The sequence below is a fragment of the Tursiops truncatus genome, chromosome 13 (assembly GCF_011762595.2).
Source record: "Tursiops truncatus isolate mTurTru1 chromosome 13, mTurTru1.mat.Y, whole genome shotgun sequence".
NCBI lineage: Eukaryota > Metazoa > Chordata > Mammalia > Artiodactyla > Delphinidae > Tursiops > Tursiops truncatus.
In genome coordinates, this window is record NC_047046.1 from 68022700 (window position 1) to 68047502 (window position 24803).

Consider the following 24803-nt stretch of genomic DNA (forward strand, 5'->3'; position numbering starts at 1 on the left):
ATTACTGTATCTTTGTAGTAGATACAGTAGTAGTGTATCTTTGTAGTGCAGTAAGAGAGGGTGATACCCACAGCTTTTTTATTTTCTTTCTCAAGATTGTTTTGGCTATTTGGGATCCTTCGTGTTTCCATACACATTTTAGAATTATTTGTTCTAGTTCTATGAAAAATACCCTTGGTATTTTGACAGGGATTTCATTGAATCTGTAGATTGTCTTGAGTAGTATGATTATTTTAACAATATTAATTCTTTCAGTCCATGAGTACAGTATATTTTTCTATTTAGTCACATCATTTTCTTTTATCAGTGTCCTATAGTTTTATGATTGCAAATCTTTTACCTCCTTGGTTAGATTTATTGTTAGATATTCTTTTTAATGTAATTGCAAATGGGACTGATTTCTTCATTTCTCTTTCTGTTGTTAATATATAGAAATGCAACATATTTCTTAGTATTTACTTTGTATCCTGCTTTACTGAATTCATTAGTTTTTTGGTGGTGTCTTTAGGGTTTCCTATAATATAGTATCATATTACCTGCAAACAGTGACAGTTTTACTTCTTCCTTTATCAATTTGGATTCCTTTTTTTCTTTTCCTTATCCAGTTTCTGTGGTTAAGACTTCCAGTACTATGTTTAATAAAAGTGGTGAGAGTGGGCATCCTTCTTTTTTTCCTGATATTAGAGGAAATGCTTTCAACTTTTCATCATTAATTGTGATGTTGGCTGTGAGTTTGACATGTATGGCCTCCATTGTGTTGAGGCATATTCTCTCTAAACCCACTCTGTAGAGTTTTTATCATAAATGGGTATTGAATTTTGTCAGAAGTTTTTTCTGCATCTATTGAGATGACCGTATGAGTTTTATTCTTCAGTTTGTCAATGTGGTATATAACATTGATTGACTTTTCAGATACTGAACCATCCTTACATCTCTGTGATAAATCCCACTTGATCATAGTATATAATCCTGTTAATGTATTGTTGAATTTGGCTTGGTAATACTTTGTTGAAGATTTTTGCATCTATGTTCATCAGTGATATTGCCCTGTAATTTTCTTTTTTGTGTATGGTATCTTTGGTTTTGGTATCAGGGTGATGCTGGACTCATAGAAGGAGTTGACAAGCATTCCTTCCTCTTATATTTTTTTTGATTGGCTCAACAAGGATAGATGTTGCCTTTTCTCTAAATGTTTGATAGAATTAACTGGTAAAGCCATCTAGTCTTAGATTTTTGTTTGTTGAGAGTTTTTAAAATTACTGAATCAGTTTCATTACTGGTCATTGGTCTGTTCATATTTTTTTTATTTCTTCCTGATTTAGTCTTGGGAGATTGTACATTTCTAGGAATTAATCTCTTTCTTCTAGGTTGACCAATTTATTGGTATATAATTGTTCATAATAATCTCTCATGATCTTTTGTACTTTTGTGGGTGTCAGATAAAGTTTTCTTCTTTTCCTCTTTCATTTCTGATTTATTTATTAGGGCCCACTCTCTTTCCTTGATGAGTCTGGCTAAAGGTCTATCAATTTTGTTTAGTTTTTTAAAGACCCAGCTCTTAGTTTTATTGATCTACTGTTTTGTTTTGTTTTTAGTTTCTATTTCATGTCAACAACTATTTATTGAATATATTATAAGTTTTAGACATTGTTGGCACTGGGGACCCTGTGGTAAGAAACAGCGGGAGAGTTTATGAGCTTAAGTTCTTAGGAGCTCAAAAGACATTAATCAAATAATCAGAAAAATGAATGGAAACTTAGAACTATGGTAAACACGATTAGAAAAAGAATATAACCCATGAAAACCTTACATATATTCTCATTTTATTTTCTTGGGCTTAAGCAAATAAATAAGCCTAGAAGATATTTTTCTGAGACCTTTTGTAAACTTCACACGATTCATTTGTATATAGTAGTTCACTAACCTTTACTCTATATCCCTCTTTCCTGACCCCCACCCCTTCCCCCAAAAAATTCTATGTAGCCTGGAACCACATTTCACCTTCTAGTTCTGTTATACAAAAATTTTAAAAAGCAGTTAGAATGGAGCATCCCCGAATTTTCTCACAGACTTGATTAGAGCTCCCGTTTGTAACTGAGCTCTTTGGAGATGCTTTGGCACCTAATTGTACCTTACCTTCTAAATATCCTCACAGGAAGAACCTGAAGCAGTGGAGTGGCACTGAACTGCTCCACTGTTTCCTTTCCTTCTGTGATCTGCAAACATTCTCGAGTACCATATGGACAGGACACTGTGCCGGCGATGGAGGATAAAAATAGATTGTATTCAGGTCCCTGCAGAATGTACTTCCCACTTATAGCAAGAGCCACATATGCAGGTGTATTTCTCCACTTTACAGACATATATAGAATTTCTTTAAATAAAATCCCAGAGGGTTTAGTGTATGTGTATATATATATATATATGTATATATATATATATATAAAATGAGTGGAAATGAACTGAAAATTTGAAGTCAGGCGATGGGCACGTGGGGGTTCATTACCCTATTCTAATTTTTTTTTTTTTTTTTGTGGTGCAGTTGTTCTTTTTGTAATATCTTTATTGAGATATAATTCACATACCACACAACTCACCCATTTAAAGTTGAAGCCAGCCACCAAAATCACAACTAGCTGCTGGACAGTCATCAACAGGAAGACCCTGGAACTCACCAAAAAAGATAACCCACATCCAAAGACAAAGGAGAAGCCACAATGAGATGGTAGGAGGGGCACAATCACAGTAAAATCAAATCCCATAACGGCTGGGTGGGTGACTCAGAGACTGGAGAACACTTATACCAAAGAAGTCCACCCACTGGAGTGAAGGTTCTGAGCCCCACATCACACTTCTCAATCTTCGGGTCCAGCAACGAGAAGAGGAATTCCTAGAGCATCAGACTTTGAAGCCTAGTGGGATTTGATTGCAGGACTTCGACAGGACTGGAGGAAACAGAGACTCCACTCTTGGAGGGCACACACAAAGTAGTGTGCGCATCGGGACCCAAGGGAAGGAGCAGTGACCCCAGGGGAGAATGAACCAGACCTACCTGCTAGTGTTGGAGGGTCTCCTGCAGAGGCGGAGGGTGGCTGTGGCTCACAATGGGGACAAGGGCACTGGCAGCAGAAGTTCTGGGAAGTACTCCTTGGTGTGAGACTTCCCAGAGTCTGTCATTAGCCCCACAAAAGAGCCCAGGTATGCCCCAGTGTTGGGTTGCCTCAGGCCAAACAACCAACAGGGAGGGAACCCAGCCCCACCCAACATCAGTCAAGCAGATTAAAGTTTTACTGAGCTCAGCCCACCAGAGCAACAGCCAGCTCTACCCACCACCCGTCCCTCCCATCGGGAAACTTGCACAAGCCTCTTAGATAGCCTCATCCTCCAGAGGGCAGACAGCAGAAGCAAGAACTACAATCCTGCAGTCTGTGGAACAAAAAGCACATTCACAGAAAGATAGACAAGATGAAAAGACATAGGGTTATGTACCAGATGAAGGAACAAGATAAAACCCCAGGAAAACCTCTAAATGAAGTGGAAATAGGCAACCTTCCAGAAAAAGAATTCAGAATAATGATAGTGAAGATGATCCAGGACCTCGGTAAAAGAATGGAGGCAAAAATGGAGAAGATGCAAGAAATGGTTAACAAAGACCTGGAAGAATTAAAGAACAAACAGAGATGAACAATACAATAACTGAAATGAAAACTACACTAGAAGGAATCAATAGCAGAATAACTGAGGCAGAAGAACGGATAAGTGCCCTGGAAGACAGAACGGTGGAATTCACTGCTGCAAAACAGAATAAAGAAAAAAGAATGAAAAGAAACGAAGACACCCTAAGAGACCTCTAGGACAACATTAAGCACAACAGCATTCGCATTATAAGGGTCCCAGAAGGAGAAGAGAGAGAGAAAGGACCGGAGAAAATATTTGAAGAGATTATAGTAGAAACCTTACCTAACATAGGAAAGGACATATCCACCCAAGTCCAGAAAGTGCAGCAAGTCCCATACAAGATAAACCCAAGGAGAAACACGCTGAGACACATAGTAATCAAATTGGCAAAAATTAAACACAAAGAAAAAATATTGAAAGCAGCAAGGGAAAAATGACAAATAACATACAAGGAAACGCCCATAAGGTTAACAGCTTATTTCTCAGCAGAAACTCTCAAAGCCAGAAGGGAGTGGCATGATATACATAAGGTGATGAAAGGGAAGAACCTACAACCAAGAATACTCTACCTGGCAAGGATCTCATTCAGATTCGATGGAGAAATCAAAAGCTTTACAGACAAGCAAAAGCTAAGAGAATTCAGCACCACCAAACCAGCTCTACAACAAATGCTAAAGGAACTTCTCTAAGTGGGAAACACAAGAGAAGAAAAGGACCTACAGAAACAAACCCAAAACAATTAAGAAAATGGTCATAGTAACATACATATCAATAATTACCTTAGGGCTTCCCTGGTGGCGCAGTGGATGAGAGTCTGCCTGCCAATGCAGGGGACACGGGTTCGTGCCCCGGTCCGGGAACATACCACATGCCGCGGAGCAGCTGGGAGCATGAGCCACGGCTGCTGAGCCTGCGCGTCTGGAGCCTGTGCTCCGCAATGGGAGAGGCCACAACAGTGAGAGGCCCATATACTGCAAAAAAAAAAAAAAAAAAAAAAAAAAATTACCTTAAACATGAATGGATTAAATGCTCCTACCAAAAGACACAGGCTTGCTTAATGGATACAAAAACAAGACCCATATATATGCTGTCTACAAGAGACCCACTTCAGACCTAGGGACACATACAGACTGAAAGTGAGGGGATGGAAAAAGATATTCCATGAAAATAGAAATCAAAAGAAAGCTGGAGTAGCAATACTCATATCAGATAAACTAGACTTTAAAATAAAGAATGTTAAAAGGGACAAGGAAGGGCACTCCATAATAATCAAGGGATCAATCTAAGAAGAAGATATAACAATAATAAACATATATATGCACCCAACATAGGAGCCCCTCAATAAATAAGGTAACTGCTAACAGCTATAAAAGAGGAAATTGACAGTAACACAAAATAGTGGGGGACTTTAACACCTCACTTGCACATATGGACAGATCATCCAAAATGAAAATAAAGAAACAGAAGCTTCAAATGACACAATAGACCAGATAGACTTAATTGATATTTATAGGACATTCCATCCAAAAACAGCAGATTACACTTTCTTCTCATGTGCTCAGGGAACATTCTCCAGGATATATCACATCTTGGGTCACAAAACAAGCCTCAGTAAATTTAAGAAAATTGAAATCATATCAAGCATCTTTTCTGACGACAACGCTATGAGATTAGAAATGAATTACAGGGAAGAAAACGTAAAAAGCACAAACACATGGAGGCTAAACAATACGTTCCTAAATAACCAAGAGACCACTAAAGAAATCAAAGAGCAAATCAGAAAATACCTAGAGACAAATGAGAATGAAAACACGACAATCCAAAACCTATGGGATGCAACTAAACAGTTCTAAGAGGGAAGTTTATAGCTATACATGCCTACCTCAAGAAACAAGAAATATGTCAAATAAACAATCTAACCTTACACCTAAAGGAACTAGAGAAAAAAGAACAAACAAAACCCCAAGTTAGCAGAAGGAAAGAAATCATAAAAATCAGAGCACAAATAAATGAATAGAAACAAGTAAAACAATAGCAAAGATCAATAAAACTAAAAGCTGGTTCTTTGAGAAGATAATCAAAATTGATAAACCATTAGCCAGACTCCTCAAGAAAAAGAGGGAGAGGACACAAATCAATATAATTAGAAATGAAAAAGGAGAAGTTACAACAGACACCGCAGAAATACAGTGCATCCTAAGAGACTGCTAGAAGCAGCTCTATGCCAATAAAATGGACAACCTGGAAGAAATGGACAAATTCTTAGAAAGGTGTAACCTTCCAAGCCTGAACCAGGAAGAAACAGAAAGTATAAACAGACCAATCACAAGTAATGAAATTGAAACTGTGATTAAAAATCTTCCAACAAACAAAAGTCCAGTACCAGATGGCTTCACAGGTGAATTCTTTCAAACATTCAGAGAAGAGCTAACACCCATCCTTCTCAAACTCTTCCAAAAAATTACAGAGGAAGGAACACTCCCAAACTCATTCTATGAGGCCACCATCACCCTGATACCAAAACCAAACAAAGATACTACAAAAAAAGAAAATTACAGACCAATATCACTGATGAATATAGATGCAAAAATCCTCAACAAAATACTAGCAAACAGAATCCAAGAGCACATTAAAAGGATCATACACCATGATCGAGTGGGATTTATCCGAGGGATGCAAGGATTCTTCAATATATGCAAATCAATCAATGTGATACACCATATTAACAGATTGAAGGATGAAAACCATATGATCATCTCAATAGATGCAGAAAAAGGTTTTGACAAAATTCAACACCCATTTATGATAAAAACTCTCCAGAAAGTGGAAATAGAGGGACCTACCTCAACATAATAAAGGCCATATATGACAAACCCACGGCAAACATCATTCTCAATGGTGGAAAACTGAAACCATTTCCTCTAAGATCAGGAACAAGACAAGGAAGTCCACTCTCACCACTATTATTCAATATAGTTTTGGAAGTCCTAGCCACAGCAATCAGAGAAGAAAAAGAAATAAAAGGAGCAAAAATTGGAAAAGAAGAAGTAAAACTATCACTCTTTGCAGATGACATGATACTATACAAAGAGAATCCTAAAAATGCCACCAGAAAACTACTAGAGCTAATCAATGAATTTGGTAACGTTTGGTAAAGTTTGGTAAAGTTTGGCTTCCCTGGTGGCGCAGTGGTTGCGAGTCCGCCTGCCGACGCAGGGGACATGGGTTCGTGCCCTGGTCTGGGAAGATCCCACATGCCGCGGAGTGGCTGGGCCCGTGAGCCATGGCCGCTGAGCCTGCACGTCTGGAGCCTGTGCTCCACAGTGGGAGAGGCCACAACAGTGAGAGGCCCATGTATCGCAAAAAAAAAAAAAAAAAAGAATCAATATTGTGAAAATGACTATACTACCCAAAGCAATCTACAGATTCAGTGCAATCCCTATCAAATTACGAATGGCTTTTTTTACGGAACTAGAACAAAAACTCTTCAAATGTGTATGGAGACACAAAAGACCCCGAATAGCCAAAGCAGTCTTGAGGAAAAAAAACGGAGCTGGAGGAATCAGACTCCCTGACTTCAGACTATACTACAAAGCTGCAGTAATCAAGACAATATGGTACTGGCACAAAAACAGAAACATAGATCAATGGAACAGTATAGAAAGCCCAGAGATAAACCCACACACCTGTGGTCAACTAATCTATGCCAAAGGAGGCAAGGATATACAATGTAGAAAAGACAGTCTCTTCAATAAGTGGTGCTGGGAAAACTGGACAGCTAGATGTAAAAAAATGAAATTAGAACACTCCTTAGCACCATACACAAAAATAAACTCAAAATGGATTTGACACCTAAATGTAAGACCGGACACTGTAAAACTCTTAGAGGAAAACATAGGAAGAACACTCTTTGATATAAATCTCAGCAATATCTTTTTTGATCCACCTCCTAGAGTAATGGAAATAAAAATAAACTAATGGGGCCTAATGAAACTTCAAAGCTTTTGCACAGCAAAGTAAACCATAAACAAGATGAAAAGACAACCCTCAGAATGGGAGAAAATATTTGCAAATGAATCAACAGACAAAGGATTAATCTCCAAAATATATAAACAGCTCATGCAGTTCAATATTAAAGAAACAAACAACCCAATCCAAAAATGGGCAGAAGACATAAATAGACATTTATGCAAAGAAGACATACAGGTGGCCAAGAAGCACATGAAAAGCTGCTCAACATCACTAATTATTAGAGAAATGCAAATCAAAACTACAATGAGGTATCAACTCACACCAGTTAGAATGGGCATCTTCAGAAAATCTACAAGCAGCAAATGCTGGAGAGGGTGTGGAGAAAAGGGAACCCTCTTGCACTATTGGTGGGTATGTAAATTGATACAGTCACTATGGAGAACAGTATGGAGGTTCCTTAAAACACTAAAAATAGAGTTACCATTTGATCCAGCAATCCCACTTCTGGGCATATACCTAGAGAAAACCTTAGTTCAAAAAGATACATGCACCCCAATGTTCATTGCAGCACTCTTTACAATAGCCAGGTCATGGAAGCCATCTAAATGCCCATCGACAGACAAATGAATAAAGAAGATGTGGTTCATATATACAATGGAATATTACTCAGCCATAAAAAGGAACGAAATTGGGTCATTTGTTGAGATGTGGATGGATCTAGAGACTGTCATACAGAGTGAAGTAAGTCAGAAAGAGAAAAACAAATATCGTATATTAACGCATGTATGTGGAACCTAAAAAAATGGTTCAGATGAACCGGTTTGCAGGGCAGAAGTTGAGACACAGCTGTAGAGAACAAACATATGGACACCAAGGGGGAAAGCCGCGGTGGGGTGGGGAGGGTGGTGTGATGAATTGGGCGATTGGGATTGACAGGTATACACTGTTGTGTATAAAATTGATGACTAATAAGAGCGTGCTGGGGCTTCCCTGGTGGCGCAGTAGTTGCGAGTCCGCCTGCCGATGCAGGGGACGCGGGCTCGTGCCCCGGTCCGGGAAGATCCCACATGCCGCGGAGCGGCTGGGCCCGTGGGCCATGGCCGCTGAGCCTGCGCGTCCGGAGCCTGTGCTCTGCAGCGGGAGAGGCCACAAAACAGTGAGAGGCCCGCGTACCACAGGAAAAAAAAAAAAAAAAAAAAAAAAAAAAAAAAAAAAAAAAAAAAAAAAGAGCGTGCTGTATAAAAAAATTAATAAAATTAAATTTAAAAATTAAAAAAAAAATAAAGTTGAAGCCATCACCACAATTAATTGTATTATTTTATCTCCCCTAAAAAAAAATCTGTATACTTTAGCCGTTACCCCTCATTTTCCTCTTACATTGTCCCTCCATCAGCCAAAAAGAATCTCTAGTCTGCTTTCTGTCTCTACAGTTTCCCTGTTCTGCATATTTTGCATAAATGGAGCGATACACTGTGTCATCTTTCAATTGTGACTTCTTTCAATTAGTATAATATTTTCAATATTCATCCATGGTATGGCATGTATCAGTACTTCATTTCTTTTCATGGTCAAATAATATTCCATTGTATGGACATGCCACATTTTATTTATCCATTCATCAGATGGTGGGCATTTGAGTTGTTTCCACTGTCTTTCACTATTATGAATAATGCTGTTATGAACATTTGTATGTAAGTTTTTGTGTGAATGTATGTGTTCGGTTCTCTTTGAGAATGCCTAGGAAGAAATTGCTGGGTCATATTTAATTCTATTTTTAGTCTTTTGAGGCATTGATAGATTATTTTTCAAAGCAGCTGCACCAATTTACATTCTTCCCAGCAGTGTATGAAGGTTCTAATTCCTCCACATCCTTACAGTGTTGTTATTGTCTTTTTTTTGTTTTGTTCTTTTGTGGGTTTTTTTGCGGTATGCGGGCCTCTCACTGCTGTGGCCTCTCCCATTGCGGAGCCCAGGCTCCGGACGTGCAGACTCAGCGGCCATGGCTCACGGGCCTAGCCGCTCCATGGCATGTGGGATCTTCCCGGACCGGGGCACAAACCCGTGTCCCCTGCATTGGCAGGCAGACTCTCAACCACTGCGCCACCAGGGAAGCCCTGTTGTTATTGTCTTTTGATCATAGCTATCCTGGTGATTGTGAAGTAGTGTCTTATACTATTCTATATATGTATTTGTTTGAATATTTTTATAATGAAGAGTTTCAAACAGAAGTAAATATCAGTCATTTGTATATTTCATTTATACCAAAAATCATTGTAAAAAAGTTACTTTATCTCATGCCTCAATCAATTGTGTGAGGTCCTAAATCCTCAAAAAAATTTGTTATAATATATGAAACTGTGCAGAATATATATTTTTTAATTTGGAAGAATTATTGGTTCTAATACTAGTACCTAATTTACTACAAACTTCTCGGAATACCAAAATTAAAACACATAGTAGTTTGCACACCAGAATGTTTTGCTACTATGGCCTAGTTTTAAGGTATTGTAGTTAAAGACTAATTTTCTCTCTTTTACAAAACTGTGTGTGAAACCATTTTTCAGGTTCACATTGTGCCTAAAAAAGAGAGCTTAATATCTCTTATGAGAATGTCTATTTACTAGACTGACATATTTGTAATAAAAGATCAAAAAACCTTTCCATTTCTAAAACATGCATATTTATAAAGCAGATTAGAAATGGGGCTGTATTGTTACCTAGGATCTCCTTTCTCATGCCTATTGTTCTGATGGACAATGGCTTATTCTGAACTACTTCCTCATCTTCCAGGAAAATGGTAGATTACTTACATTGAAATGATCATTGGTCAGCTTCTCTCCATGTTGTATAGGTTAAGGAAAATCCATTAACATTGTTTAAAGTAAAAAATTTTTAGAAATATTTTATTGAATTTGTCTTAATCCCAATTCTAATAGACTAATTATTCTGGAATTGTTTTATCATTTTCTTTATAATCCAGTAGTACTCATGCAGACATCATTTTAACTAATCAGCCATAATGTAATGAGTACTTAAAATTATAGCCAGCTACAGGTGCTGTTAATTGTTAATCAATTATACACATAATGATTGCATATCTAATTGAAATACTGATTGAAGTATTGACAGTTACCCATAATTTTTTTCAAAAGTAAACTACCTCTTACTGGTCTTAAATTGGAATGAGTTATTGAGACTATGTTCTCAACAACTCTCTGAGTAGCTTCTCTGAACTTTAGTGGAAAATGGACCTGCTCTTTCTGCATGTATAAATAAAATTGGTGCAGTAGATCAGAATAGACCTGACTGGCTGTAGAATGAGTCAGTGCATTTTAATTGGTTTATTTGCATATTAACAGGAAACATTCTGCAGATGGTTCTGTGGGTCCTGAGTATCCGAATTTGGCAAATTTGGGGACCCTTATATAGGAATGTAGCAGTCATTAAACACTGATAGAATCCCTGTTTTGTCAGGAGGCTGTGGTCAATAGCACTGTCAACCTGCTGATCAGCCTTCACAGTAATTAATTAGCTCACATATTTATAGCAATTTGGTGGTTAGAATATCTACATGACAAAAAAGAGTTGACATTTATTCCTTTGGAAAAATGATTGTTGAAATTCTCAAAACAGTCTAAAGCATAGAAAGGAGAATTCTGTCTGTACCGTCATAACAAAACATTATCTCGTAGTTTCCAATCATTGAATCACGTGAATGGGAGGCAGCTTAGCCAGAGTAAGCGAAGTCTGGGTAAGATGATGTCATGATCCATCAGATAATGACCATTCTAATTTTAAGGCATAAACTCTAAATATAAAGCCAGAATTTATTTTCTGAAAAAGAGACCATAGTATGGTATGTCTGTTTAGCTTAGTAGATTTAGTAAGGCCAATCTATCAACATCATCATAGAATCTATCTCTGGAAAGGACCATGCTCTTCAAGGAAAATGTTTTAGGCGCATATGCCCTTGTGCACCAGGCCTGGAACACAGCAGCCAATCAGGATGTTTAATGAATAAATTGATATAATAATGTATGTAAATAATAGTAAGATTTACTTTAGGCATTAATCCAAAGAGAATAGATCATTAACAATCCAAAAATATTTTTAATTTTAATTTTTTAAATCAGCGCTCCTCATTATTCATATATCAGTGATGTTTCAGATGTAACAAGCACAGAAACCTCTTTTTTCTGCTGCCATAATTCACCGGTTAGGCTACCTAAGAATTTTCAAGTACAGAATGAGATAAGGAAAAGAAACTTGGAAAAAACACAACTTGGAAATTTTAACTCAAAGAGTTCTCTTTTTTAAAAAGTGAGAATGGTGTAGGCTATGTATTTGAGAAGAAGGGATCTGAAAATCCAAGCAAATGCTATTATTTATTGAAAGTAACAGAAGTGAAAAACATAAGGACTGCTATTATTCTATCTAGTGGTGTGGTGTGTCATTTATGAAAACATTGTGTATTTCATTGTTTTTAGTCTGGCAACTCTATTGACACCTGGACATTAACGGTTTGGGTGTAAACTGTAAATAGCAAATTATATTATTGACCTGTCTTCTGGTATTACCTGAAGACTGCAATTGAGAACAGTTCCACTTACTTCAACTGTTCATCAGAACAGTTCCACTTACTTCAGGAATATTTCTCAAACCTTCATTTCCAATAAGAAAGCACCACAGAACACCTGTGGTTCTGGAGACAACCAGCTGTTAATGTGAGTTACGTGAATCTGACCTATAATCTCACCTGACATGTGGAACTCAAATATTTTCCCTTATTTCTCCAACACAATTAAAATATTTAGTCTCACTTCATTTTATAAGACATAAATAGCTATGTAAGTACTCTGTAATTACTGTACATTATAACAAATGACCTCATAAGTACATTGTAATGTCCCATGTAATTACATGGTAAGTCATGTCTCTGAGTTGACTGCTCTGAGATTGAAAGCCTGCTGGTTTCAGAGATTAATTACTTAGGGCCTAATTTGACAGTGTGCTTGAAGATATGCCTCTGTTAAATAGCTGCATCTGCATTTTAAAAAAAATGTTTCATACTAAGGTTTTATTCCCTTATTTAATATAGACTCAGCTGTTTATCCCTAAATATTGGACATGTCTAAACTTTGATATGTGTAAAAGCAAAAAACGCTTGTTCTATACAGGGTGAGACTGATTTGCAATCATATTTCTTCCATCATACATTAGATGGAAATTGTTTTTGTGACAAGAATTTTAAAGGTTCTGGTTTTATTACTCTAAAAATCATGGTGTTGTAAAAATTATGGTTTTTATTCTTTTATTGAGCAATGTATAACATTTAAACTAAGTTTCATTATTTCCAGACCAAGTTAGTATATCCTGATCATTTTAGCATGAGTGCATTATTGCAATACCCTGAATTCCTACTGGTGATTCTTGATAAATGCACTTTATCTCATACGTGAAAGAATTTTCATAAGGCTCAAATCAGTACTTAAATTCTTATCTCTTTGCCTCAGGGTGCTTAAATATCTGGTGAAATCAATTATCCTGAAGTTACCTCATTCAACTTACTGCTCAATAGTATCCTGGTTTCTATATTCTAAAACAAAAAAGGAATGGGAAATAAGTGAGCACTGTATTTTCTGCCTTAAGTTATATATTGGTCTATTTTCTTGTGCCTTTCAAGGGTATACTTTTGCAGATAACTCCCCTGATGTATTTGTGTTCTGGCTTTCAGAACTCTAGTTCCTGCATCAAGGCTATTTTATTGCTTTTAGTAGCTCTATTGAGTAGACATGAATAGTGTGAGAAAGGATTTAGCGATATGAAAGAGTTAATGAGCCTCCCTAAACATCCAGCTCACTTCCAGGGAATGACTTAGGACTGGAGAATAAAGACTATTGATACTGACAAATTTTGAAATGTATTACTTGTAAGATCGCTTTATCATGAACTCTAGGGAACAATCAAATTGCTTTTTTGTAATGGAATTTTGTTGAAATGTGAATACTGCCTAGAAATTACATTCCCAGTTTCTAGGACCTAAGAGAATAGGCCTGGCTACTAGGGTATACACAGCAAATTATCACATGAAAAAAATGCTATTTTAAATTCAGGAGTTCACAAAAAGAAGATGCTAGATACACAGCGATTCTACCTATTTTTTTTTCTCTTCTTTTTCTTTAGGCTGGACTCTATCTTACATTTGTGGATGATTTGTTGGTTGGTTTAGGAGTATTTGGTTAATTTTATTCAGTTGGCCAAGAAAGCCTTGACCTACAGGAACGATTGATTTTTTCTTTATTTTGCTTTCAGAAATTGAGACCATACATAGTTACATACCTGAGAATCAACTCCAACAAGGGTTTGGTAATCAATGGAGAAAGCACTTTTTCTCTGGGCCACTCATCAGAATATGGTAAAATCAACATAAAGCAATCACCTTTTCACCACTGAATGGTTTTTGAGTGGCTAGGAAAGTTGTTTCCCAGGGAAATGTAATCTAGTTGCTGTGATCAGTTGAAGTGCTTTTGGAGATAACTCAGACTCATTGAGAACCATTCATTCATTTATTTGTTTTTATGTCTTCAATACCTAATCATGTTTGTCCAAAGTGACCTGATGAGTCAATTCTTTAAAAAATTGCTCAGTTTTCAATGCCCTTTTGTGTAATCCAAAACAGGTATACATTCTACCACTAGTATTGCTAGTAATAAGTATAATTATAAACTTAAAAATTTTAAATAAGAGTAAAACTTTGAATTTTGCAGTGTTTTCAAGTTTCTAAACCCTTTCTCATCGATCACCTCTCAACAACTAGGTGGTAGATGGGGAAGGTCCTCTGATATCAATTGGTGCAGTGAGGTAACAGCTCCTAATGTCACTTAGCTAATTAGTGAAAAGCTGAGGGTGGAACAGGATACTTCCTATCATCCAGCTTGTAATATTTCTTGAATATCTTTTATGTGAAGAACACTATTCTCTCTCTAAACAGCAATTCAAAACTACATGCTAGACAGAACATCAAATAAGATTTTCTAAGCACTAGCTATGAGTTAAGGAGATCCCAGTATAGTTAGTTCCATGTACCTGTGCCTGATATTTGAGCTTTATTTAACATTTGGAGTCAAGTCTTAAAGAGAGGACCAGTGTTTATTGTACAGAATGGGCATGCAAGTTTGGGACCAGTGTTGAACTAGACACACCTCTCAAAAAAACTCTCCAGGCCACTGTAAGCTATTGTCCACTCTTCTAATAGAACTCTAAGCCTCCTATTTAAATAACCGAAGAAATATTTTTTAAAAGCTACTTTGCAAGTATGAAAAATACTAGCCTACCAGACTGCTACATTGTCAGTATACATGGGCTACCCTTTGTCTCCTTAGACAGTGATGGATTGGGGATCTCACAGTGAAGATTTGGAAACATATTTGACCTTAATTTACTGGTTCAAGGCCCCTGTGCTTCTAAAATTAAGTAGGTTAAGTAAGTCATAAGCTTCCCCTTTTTTGCTTGGGCTTGTGAAAGTTGAGCTCTCAGAATTTGATGAAAGGAGTAAAGTGGTGGCATGTCAGTTTCCCGGCGTCAATTTAAATATAGCCCAGTTTACCTTAGCTAAGAAATATAAAAATGGAACTTATACGAAATGGAGCATTTTCCAGATGACCTTTCTCATAGTTTGTGAATGTGCCCATTATATACCCCTGAAGAAGACAGGTCTGTGGGATGAATGGGTATGGCATTAAGGGCCAGTGTCAGGAGGGTTGTGTCCCTAAACAGGAGTAAGTAAGGTCATTAGGGATGTTCCTTCAGGAAGACTGGTCACAGTATCCAGAGAAACAGAAAGGTAGATGACAGTTGTCCCTGATGGGTGGTGTCAGAAATGGCTGATGACGCACTTCACGTGGTGAATCACAAGGCCAGTGGGTTTGGGCAGTTGAGAGTATGAAAGCAGATAACATGCCCAGATTCAGAGAGGCAAGTAAACATTGTCAGGAAAGTCCGCCAACCTCTGACAGATTCACAAAGGAGACACTCTCCGCTGGAGGACTCAGTCTAGGATGCCTTGGAGGTCTTAGATGAACCAAGCAGATTAACAAGGCAAAGGAACATTCACAAAAAAGCATGGCAACATCCCCACCAGAGAAACCTGGTTACTAAAACTGGGACCCAAGTCCAAGTGAATTTGCAGTATTTTATTTGAAGTTGAGCAACCTGAGAAACGTGTCCCAGTGTGGCTTAGCATATTACATAATCAGGGACAGGAACTTTCCAAAGTAGTTCACGTAGAGCTTAATTTCAAGATAGCAGTCCCACTGGCACTAGCTGTGCGGAGTAGAAGCCACCAGGGCAGAGATAAAGGGTAGACTATTTTACAACTAAATAAACCTATTGATGGAAAAGTGTTTGTATTATTTCAGCATCATTATATAAGATCACAACAGGTTAGCTTTCCCTTTTCAATAAAACAAAGCAATGTTCTTGCCTGAATTTAAGACATGTTCATAAAATTTTACTTAAAATCAAGTAGTACTCAATTTGTATATAACCATACTTTTATTATTGCACAGATATTAAACTTAAACTTTATGTGGTACTGGCAGACTTCACTCTGGAAATGTGTCACACAAAGTATTTTCTTACATGGCTTTAGGTCATTTTGGATAACAGTTGCCTACATGAACTCAAGAATGTCAATTATAGTATGCTACCCAAATTTCTAACTTTGCTTATCACAAGAGACGGAGTTTTTATGATAGTAAAGTAAAAACATGTCAGGTCTGCAAGAATAGTATATAACTGCAGGAAAAAAAATTTATGCACCTTTATAATACCTTGTTGACATTTTATCAAATCCATACTTGGTTAGAGCCATCAAGTATATAGGTTTACAAAAAAAAAGCAAAACTTTTTGTGGGAATTGTTCACACAATTATGTACATAATAGAGCTTAAAATACTGTTTTATTAATTAATTTCTATTCCAGTTTGAAACTCAATTAGACATTTTCAGCATTGATTGAAATATTCACCAAGTATTTGGGTACATATCAAAGGTTAAATATTAAATGTTATTATATAATTTTGATATTACTAAGATATGATTTACTCTAAACAATAAAATTAGAAAAATGCCTTTTGCAATATTATCTAGAATATTATCAACATGGATAGCCTTTGTTTCTGCATCCTCAGTGAATTGTCATTATTGATGGGACCAGCAGGTCCAGTGAACTCTTTTTGAAAGTAGATTATTTTTCAGACAACTTTATCACAGTAAATGCATTATCATCTACCAAGTTGCTTATGCCAGAAACCTAGGAGTCATTCTTGATGACTTTTCCTCCTTTACACTTGACAGTCAATAAATCACCAAGTGCTGTCAAGTCTACCTCCAAAAATAGATATTGCTTCTCTTCACTTTTCTGCCTTCCTTTAGTCTCCACCCTTTTCCAAGGTCTCTACCGCCCACACCTAAAGGTTCTATTGGCTACCACAAGAAATTTGACTAATATTTTACAGAGTAAATTTCTCAATAAATATTCATGGAAGGAAAGGAGTTTAAAAAGTGTTGCTAGGTAATTTATCACTCTCAGTGCCCCTTTTGATTTCCAGAAGAAAAATTGGTGAATCAGCAGACAAATAAGTAGTCCACATTCTAAACATTGTTACTGTACATGGTATTTCTTGATTCTCCTTCCTACCCTTGTTTCCTTTTGCCTTTCTTTATTCTCTAAATCTCTTGCTCTCTTGCCCTCTCTTTTTCTTTTCCTCTTTCCTCCCTTAAAGTATTGATATTTACAATTTACTGCATGATTATTGTGCACCAGCAGTCTGATGGAACTTCTAAGCGTGTTCACACTGACTTTCGTAATCTGTACCACGAGCCTTTGAGGTTGGCCCTGTTATTAGTTCATAATGCGTATGAGAAAACTTGGGCTCAGAGAGCTTTAGTGGCTCATTCACTGATAAGGAAGGTGACTGACATGGGTGTGAGCAGTGTGACACTGGAGGCATGAGGATCAATTACTTAGCTATGGCTGTATTCTGGGCGATGGTAAATTATGTTCTGAATTAGGGCAGTGGCAGAGGGAATGTAAATAAGGAGATGCGTGGGGGACACAATGAAAACAGGTTTTTTAGAAGTGCTGATGGGCTCTTTTTATTTATTTATTTATTTATTTATTTTTTGCGGTACACGGGCCTCTCACTGTTGTGGCCTCTCCCATTGCAGAGCACGGGCTCCGGACGCGCAGGCTCAGCGGCCATGGCTCACGGGCCCAGCCGCTCCGCGGCATGTGGGATCCTCCCGGACCGGGGCGCGAACCCGCGTCCCCTGCATCGGCAGGCGGACTCTCAACCACTGCGCCACCAGGGAAGCCCCTAAAGAATATTTTGATAGGAGAATTTAGGTGAACAGAATTTCCAAGTAGTTGCTCTATGATTATTTATTTTCGTATGAAATAATAAAAAGGACATCAGACTCAGCAGTCTGATAATCGCCCTGTGATGATACAAGGTGACTTCTGCCTGTTCATTTAACTCTGTGCCTCAGTTACCTCCTTTATAAAATTGTAAAATGGTGAAAATATCAGCCATGACTATCTTGAAGCATTGAAAACTAAAAATAAGATGTGTAGGGGAGTATAAATATAAGGTAGTCGTTCAATCTGGTTTTCTTTACTAGTGTCTAAACACTTAAGAGCAAAGAACACATCCACGCATGTGCATGTATGTGCACGTGTGGAGGGGGGAGATGACGTGTATGTATGTGTGCGTGCATGTGGGTGCATGCATATTTAAGGCTGTGCGTTCTTTGGGTGCCGAGTACAGTGTATTGTTATTTTATTCATTAGTTTGTCTCTCTTAAATGAGCACATTGATCTAACCATGTGTTTCCTTAGCATGGCCTAAAAATACTGATTTTTTTTTCCATCTGCCTTTTCATTACGTTGTCCTATGTGTCCCATTTACTGTAGCCACTGCGCAATTACTTGACCTTTACTTAAAGAGGCTCCACACTGTCATGACACCTTGAACTTGCTCTTGATATTTACTCTGTCTTAAATATCTTATTTATCCCCTCCTTGAAGTCCTATTCACACTTGAAGGATGGTCTCCTTGTCAAATCTTTTTTGACCACATGACACAGAATTAATCTCTCCCTCTATTATATTTCCACTGTATCTTCTGGGATTATCTATTCTAGCATTTAGCAGTTTGTTTTCATTATGAGTTTACATCTCTGTTTCCTCAGCCAGAATGAATGTACTATCATGATTCATTTGAGTGTTTCCATAGTCCCAAAGACAGTGCTTGCAACACAGCAGAGATATAGTTAATATATTTTGAATGAATAATAACTGAATGAATTAGACTTTCAGCCTTTGGAACTCCCATGAGAAGCAACATTAAGTAGGAAAGAACGCCAGCTTCAAACTGGAATTATCTCAGTTCATGTCCTGCCTCTATCACTTACTGCCACATGGTTTCAAGTTACTTAACCATTCTATGTCCCCATTGACATGATTGTACAAAGGGCATAAAGACAGACTTAACTCACTGCGTCACTGTGAGGGTAAAATCATAGCTCACATAGATATGTGCGGTGCCTAGACCATTTCCAGGTCTAGAGTCAATGCAAAAAAAAGCGTTAACAAGTATTAATAAGAGTGGTACTTAGCTTCTCACACTTAAAGGACAATGGGGGTGAAGTAAATGATCCCAGTAGTGCCATACTCTTTCAAGTATATTCTAACAACTTAAATAATCAGATTAATTTTATTTAGCTAAGTTCCTCTGAAATTATTAAACTATGTTTATTATATAATTATATTTGATCCTTATTATTTGTAGAGTCTATATGTGCAAATTCACCTACCTGCTAAAATTTATTTGTGTCCCAAAATCAATACCCACAGTATCCTTACAGTCATTTGCAGACTTGTGCACATGTGGAACAGTGAAAACTTTGAGTCTCCAGGAGCACATGTTTGCAGCTGAGGCTGAACAAGGAGATGCTCTGTTTTCTTGTTTCAGTTCTCATATTGTAACTAAGTGTCCCTTTTGTGGTCAAATAAATGCCCAAATAAAATACCACATTTTTTGCCCTCCCCCCCTTTTTTTTTTGCTTTCTGTTGGCAATTTTGCTGTTTAAAATGGTTCCCAAGTGTAGAGCTCAAGTGTTGTCTCGTGTTCCTAAGTGCAAAAAAACTGTGATGTACCTTAAGGAGAAATACATATATTAAATAAAGTCCATTCAGACATGCATTATAGTACGGTTGGCCATGAGTTCAATGTTAATGAATCCACAATGATATTAAGTAAGGTGCCTTTAAACAGGAACATGTATGAAACAAGGTGATGTATTGATGAGTTTACAAAAATGTTGTGACCAAAGTCTCACAAGAACCTAAACCTGTATTTTCCCTGGGAACAATATTACAATACTCCCAAATTCAGTGTTTGCAGTGCCTTTACAGAAAATAACTACTGCAAATGATGAGAATTGACTAGAGTTGGCATGTCCTTTGACATGTTTTAAAATGCTGAGCAAATAACTGTGCCTTTAGATGATTTCTTAAATCCTTTTACAGAAATTTAATCATTTGTAGAGCTAGCTAATTTGTAGCAGATCTGGAAGAAGGGTTTCAAAACCCGGTCTCCCTGGAGAACATTGCTCTGCCTCTGCTATACCCACATGATTGAAACAATGTCAAAGTGGCCTTGGGTTGTGGGCTAAGAGCTCAGAAGTCCATTCCTTGACATTGTGTTCAGCCTCTTTCTGACAGTCATTTATTTCTCAACTGTTCTCAAAAGAACAACTCTGTGTGTTTATTTTTAAAAAATGAATGTAAAATTTCATCAAAGTATTATTATTCATATATATATATATATATATATATATATATATATTTTTTTTTTTTTTTTTTTTTTTTGCGGTACGCGGGCCTCTCACTGCTGTGGCCTCTCCCGTTGCAGAGCACAGGCTCCGGATGCGCAGGCTCAGCGGCCATGGCTCATGGGCCCAGCCGCACCGCGGCATTCGGGATCCTCCCGGACCGGCGCACGCACCCGTGTCCCCTGCATCAGCAGGCGGACCCTCAACCACTGCGCCACCAGGGAAGCCCTCATTGCCTATTTTAAAGCCCTCAATCACATTCTGAAGTACTGGGGATTAGGATATCAATATATGATTTTGGGGTTTTGGAGGGCAGGGGGCAAAATTCAGCCCATAGCAATGTGTCTTGACAATTGTATCCACCCATGTGACAGACATGAACTAAGATGCAGTTTTATTACCCAAAAAGTCTCTTTGTACCCATATCCAATCAATCCTCCAGTGAAGTTGCCATAGGCAACTACTTTTCTGATTTGTATTACTGTAGATTAGTTGTATCTATTCTTGAATTTCTCATATCAATGGAATTATGCAGTATGTACTTTTTTGAGTCTGGTGTCTTGTCAAATCCAATCTTACATCTTATTGCTATTTTCCTCACTATCTTCCGAGAATTCCGTATTTCTCTTTCTGATTTGGATCTCTGTTGGATTTCAAATCTTTTTCTTCCTTAGTTTGCACTCTCATTTTCCTTGTGCATACCGTCATTAACCTCCTGATAAAGGGTACACAGATGGATATCTTTGAGGCCACTCGTATCTGAAATATCCCTATACTGATACTTATGCAAGTGTATGTTCTCATGCTTGTGTTATAGTTTCCTCATACATCATAATTTATTTGGCTTGACATGGAATTCTAGGTTTAAATGTTTTCAAACATTAAATGTTTTTGAGAAATCTGATGTTATTCTTATTCCCGATTATGTTTTATGTACCCCTTTTCTTCTTTTTTTTTTTCTTCATTCTGGAAGCTTTTGGATCGTCCCTCCCCCATGAGGCTCTAGTGTTTCACATAATATGCTTTAATGTGGTTCTTTTCATTTATTATGTTAGATATTCCATCATCCCTTTCAGAATGGGCTCTCAAGTCTTCCAGTTCTGCAAAGTTTTTATTGGGGAGGAGGATTTTTTTGTTTTTTGTTTTGATTTGTTTTGTTTTTTCTAATTTACTGTGTTTTATTTTTCCTGTTCCTTCATTCTCTCATCTTACTATTTGGGTGTCAAAAATTATGGACTAAACCTCTGATTTCTTATCTTTTCTCTCCAATTTCCTTTGATTACCTTTTTTCCCCCAATGAATTTTGGAAGGTGTCTATTAATTTATCTTCGAATCTATCTATTGAATATTTAATTTGTGCAACCAAATTATACATGTCATAAGCTTTTTCAAAATCTTTTGTTTTTCTTGTATTTTATACTATTTATGGATGCAGTAGCTTCTCTTTGATTATTAGGGTATTAATGACAGTTCTTTGGATCCTTTATCCTTACACTAATGCTGTTTCCTTCAAGTGCCATTATGCTCTTATGTGTTTTTCTCTCTGTATGTTATGGCGAAGGCTTTGTTTTCAATGTCTGATAGTCTTAAATTACCAGTTTACATAAAAATGCAGTACTAAAAAGGTGATTATGAAGTGCAAACTCTAGTGCATGAGTAGAGGTTATAAAGTGGTCTCCTCACGGTTGGGGAATTGATCAGGAACCTATCTGTTCTTTTCTCTTATTCTTTTAAATTTTGTCTAGAGAACAATTATCTGATATTCTGGCTGGGAAGTGTACACCTGGTTGCCATTGCTCTGGGTATCAGATGAAGGAAGAAGACTTGAGTGTCTTATGTCATTGACTTAACAACCCTTGCCCTCATCTCTATTCTCTCCTGTGCCTGGTGTCCCTGAATCTGTGGCTTCTGTTTCAATATCCCTGGAGAATGAAGCTTCCAGCTACTCCAAGATCAGGGAGTGTTAGCAGACTGGTTTTGCAGAATGTGATAGGACTTTCAATCCATCTTCTGTCTCAGAAACATAACTGTCCTGCTTTGTAAGGTATTTAGGAAGTAACAGTTTCTAGTCTTCCCTGAATTTGGTCCTGCCAATCACCTTGTTTTCATTAATATCTCTTAAGGAGGTACTTAGGTTTCATCTCTCTCCTTTGGCTCAGTCACACTTTTCCTCATTTGCACCTTCAAAAAATTTGTTAACCTCTCTCATTCACTAGAGTCCTATTAATCTATTCCTTATAGGTTTATACCATTTAGAATATTTTACTGTCATTTTAGTGACATTTACAAAGGAGAGATGATAATGCATGTAATCAACCAAATGAATTGTGTAAATTTGTCAAAATCAGACATATAGTTGTAAGAATGGATTTAATTTGGTTCTAAGGGGTAATCCCTAACACTTCTTGCATCTCTGCCTTATTTGCACTTATGTTTGTGTCAATTCTTTTTTTTTTTTTTTTACATCTTTATTGGAGTATAATTGCTTTACAATGGTGTGTTAGTTTCTGCTTTATAACAAAGTGAATCAGTTATACGTATACATATGTTCCCATATCTCTTCCCTCTTGCGCCCACCCTCCCTATCCCACCCCTCTAGGTGGTCACAATTCTTTGACCCTATCCTGTTGTCCTTCCTTTCTCCAATCTTTTAATTTACGTCTGTTATTTTACAGAGTATCAAAGTAAGCTGGCTGCCTCCTCCACCAGGAACACAAAATGGATTTATTACCGGCTATAAAATTCGACACAGAAAGACAACCCGCAGGGGTGAGGTGGAGACACTGGAGCCAAACAACCTCTGGTACCTGTTCACAGGTCAGTGTTCACGTGGTGGGGTCTTGGAAGGTTTTGATGAATTAAATGCCTCAGCATCAAAATATTTTTTGCTGGTAAACAACTTAACCATTTTTTTCCTGTTAAATGGCATGTGCTGGTCTGAACGAGAATAACCTTTACATTTTTAACTTGATATTCCCTGTAATGCTTTCACTACGTATTTTACTTCTGGATCATCATCTTAATAAACATATCATTGAATTTTTATCCATATTAGTTTCTTAGTATTATTGGTTCAACAACTTCTGTTGTCAAATAATTTTTAACTGTTTAATAACTTTTTTTTTTTTTTTTTTTTTGGTGGTACACGGGCCTCTCACTGTTGTGGCCTCTCCCGATGCGGAGCACAGGCTCCAGACGCGCAGGCTCAGCGGCCACGGCTCACGGGCCCAGCCGCTCTGCGGCATGTGGGATCTTCCCAGAGCGGGGCGTGAACTCGCGTCCCCTGCATTGGCAGGCGGACTCTCAACCACTGCGCCACCAGGGAAGCCCTGTTTAATAACATTTAAAAGTCGTGTAATCAAATGGTTCCAAGTTTAAGTCATTTTGAGCCTTGTTCCCTCAAACTCCAGGAGTGAGAATGAAGTTAGAAAATGGAGAGAGGGGTAGTTTGGGTAATAAAGAGAACAAGTCTACTTTCCATAAATAAAAAAGTAAATTCACTTACATAGCAATGTTGGTGGAACTCATAGTGGGTCAAAATTCTCTCTGAAAACTGGACCCAGTTTCCATGTAGTACTTAGATATATTTTTTTTATTTTATAAGATTAATAATCATATATTTCCTTTAACTATTGGAACCATTAATACATGTCAGTCCAGTTCCTGGAAAACAGAGACTGAGTCAGGCTTTCAAGTTAATGCATTTGGGGTGCAAGCCCAGGAAAGCAAGAGTGAGGGAACAAGGAAAATGAGCCAGGGAGGAAAATAAATCAAATAATGATGACGTATTATTGAGCTGGCCCCAAGTTTAGAACAAACCCACAGCTTGCTTGGCCTTGGTAGGGTATCACTAGAGAAGCTAATTTAACTGCTGTGGCCCACAGAGGATGGCTGGATAGGAAGCGTGAGCAGTTCCTCTCTTGTCTATCATTGGTCAAAGTAAGCCCACCAATAGGTTGTTAACTGTTTTGTACCTCCTGCCGGCCCCCTGGGAAGCCGGCACTTCTGGTAAATGTGCAAACATGGAATTCTCTCCTTTTCCTCAGCACTTTATGTGGTGATGGCTTGGTCTAGGGTGGAAGCAGCACTTGGGGCTGTGTAGTACCAAAGAGAGCATGAACTAAGGGTTTGGAAAGCAAAGCATATAGCAGTGGCTCATGGCAAAAACTGGCGGGTCAAGTTGAACGTATGTGTCACGGCACATAAACTGGCTGCATGACAACATGCAAATTAAAAATCATAACTTACAGAAAATG

The 24803-nt window shown here is 37.6% G+C and overlaps 1 protein-coding gene across 1 annotated transcript in view; it reads left to right on the plus strand.

Annotated features, from left to right (window-relative positions):
• Window positions 1-24803, plus strand: part of DCC (DCC netrin 1 receptor) — a 776413-nt gene that overhangs the window by 522008 nt on the left and 229602 nt on the right. The window contains 1 exon segment of the mRNA XM_073789896.1: window positions 23223-23364. Coding sequence (XP_073645997.1) covers window positions 23223-23364 — 142 coding nt within the window.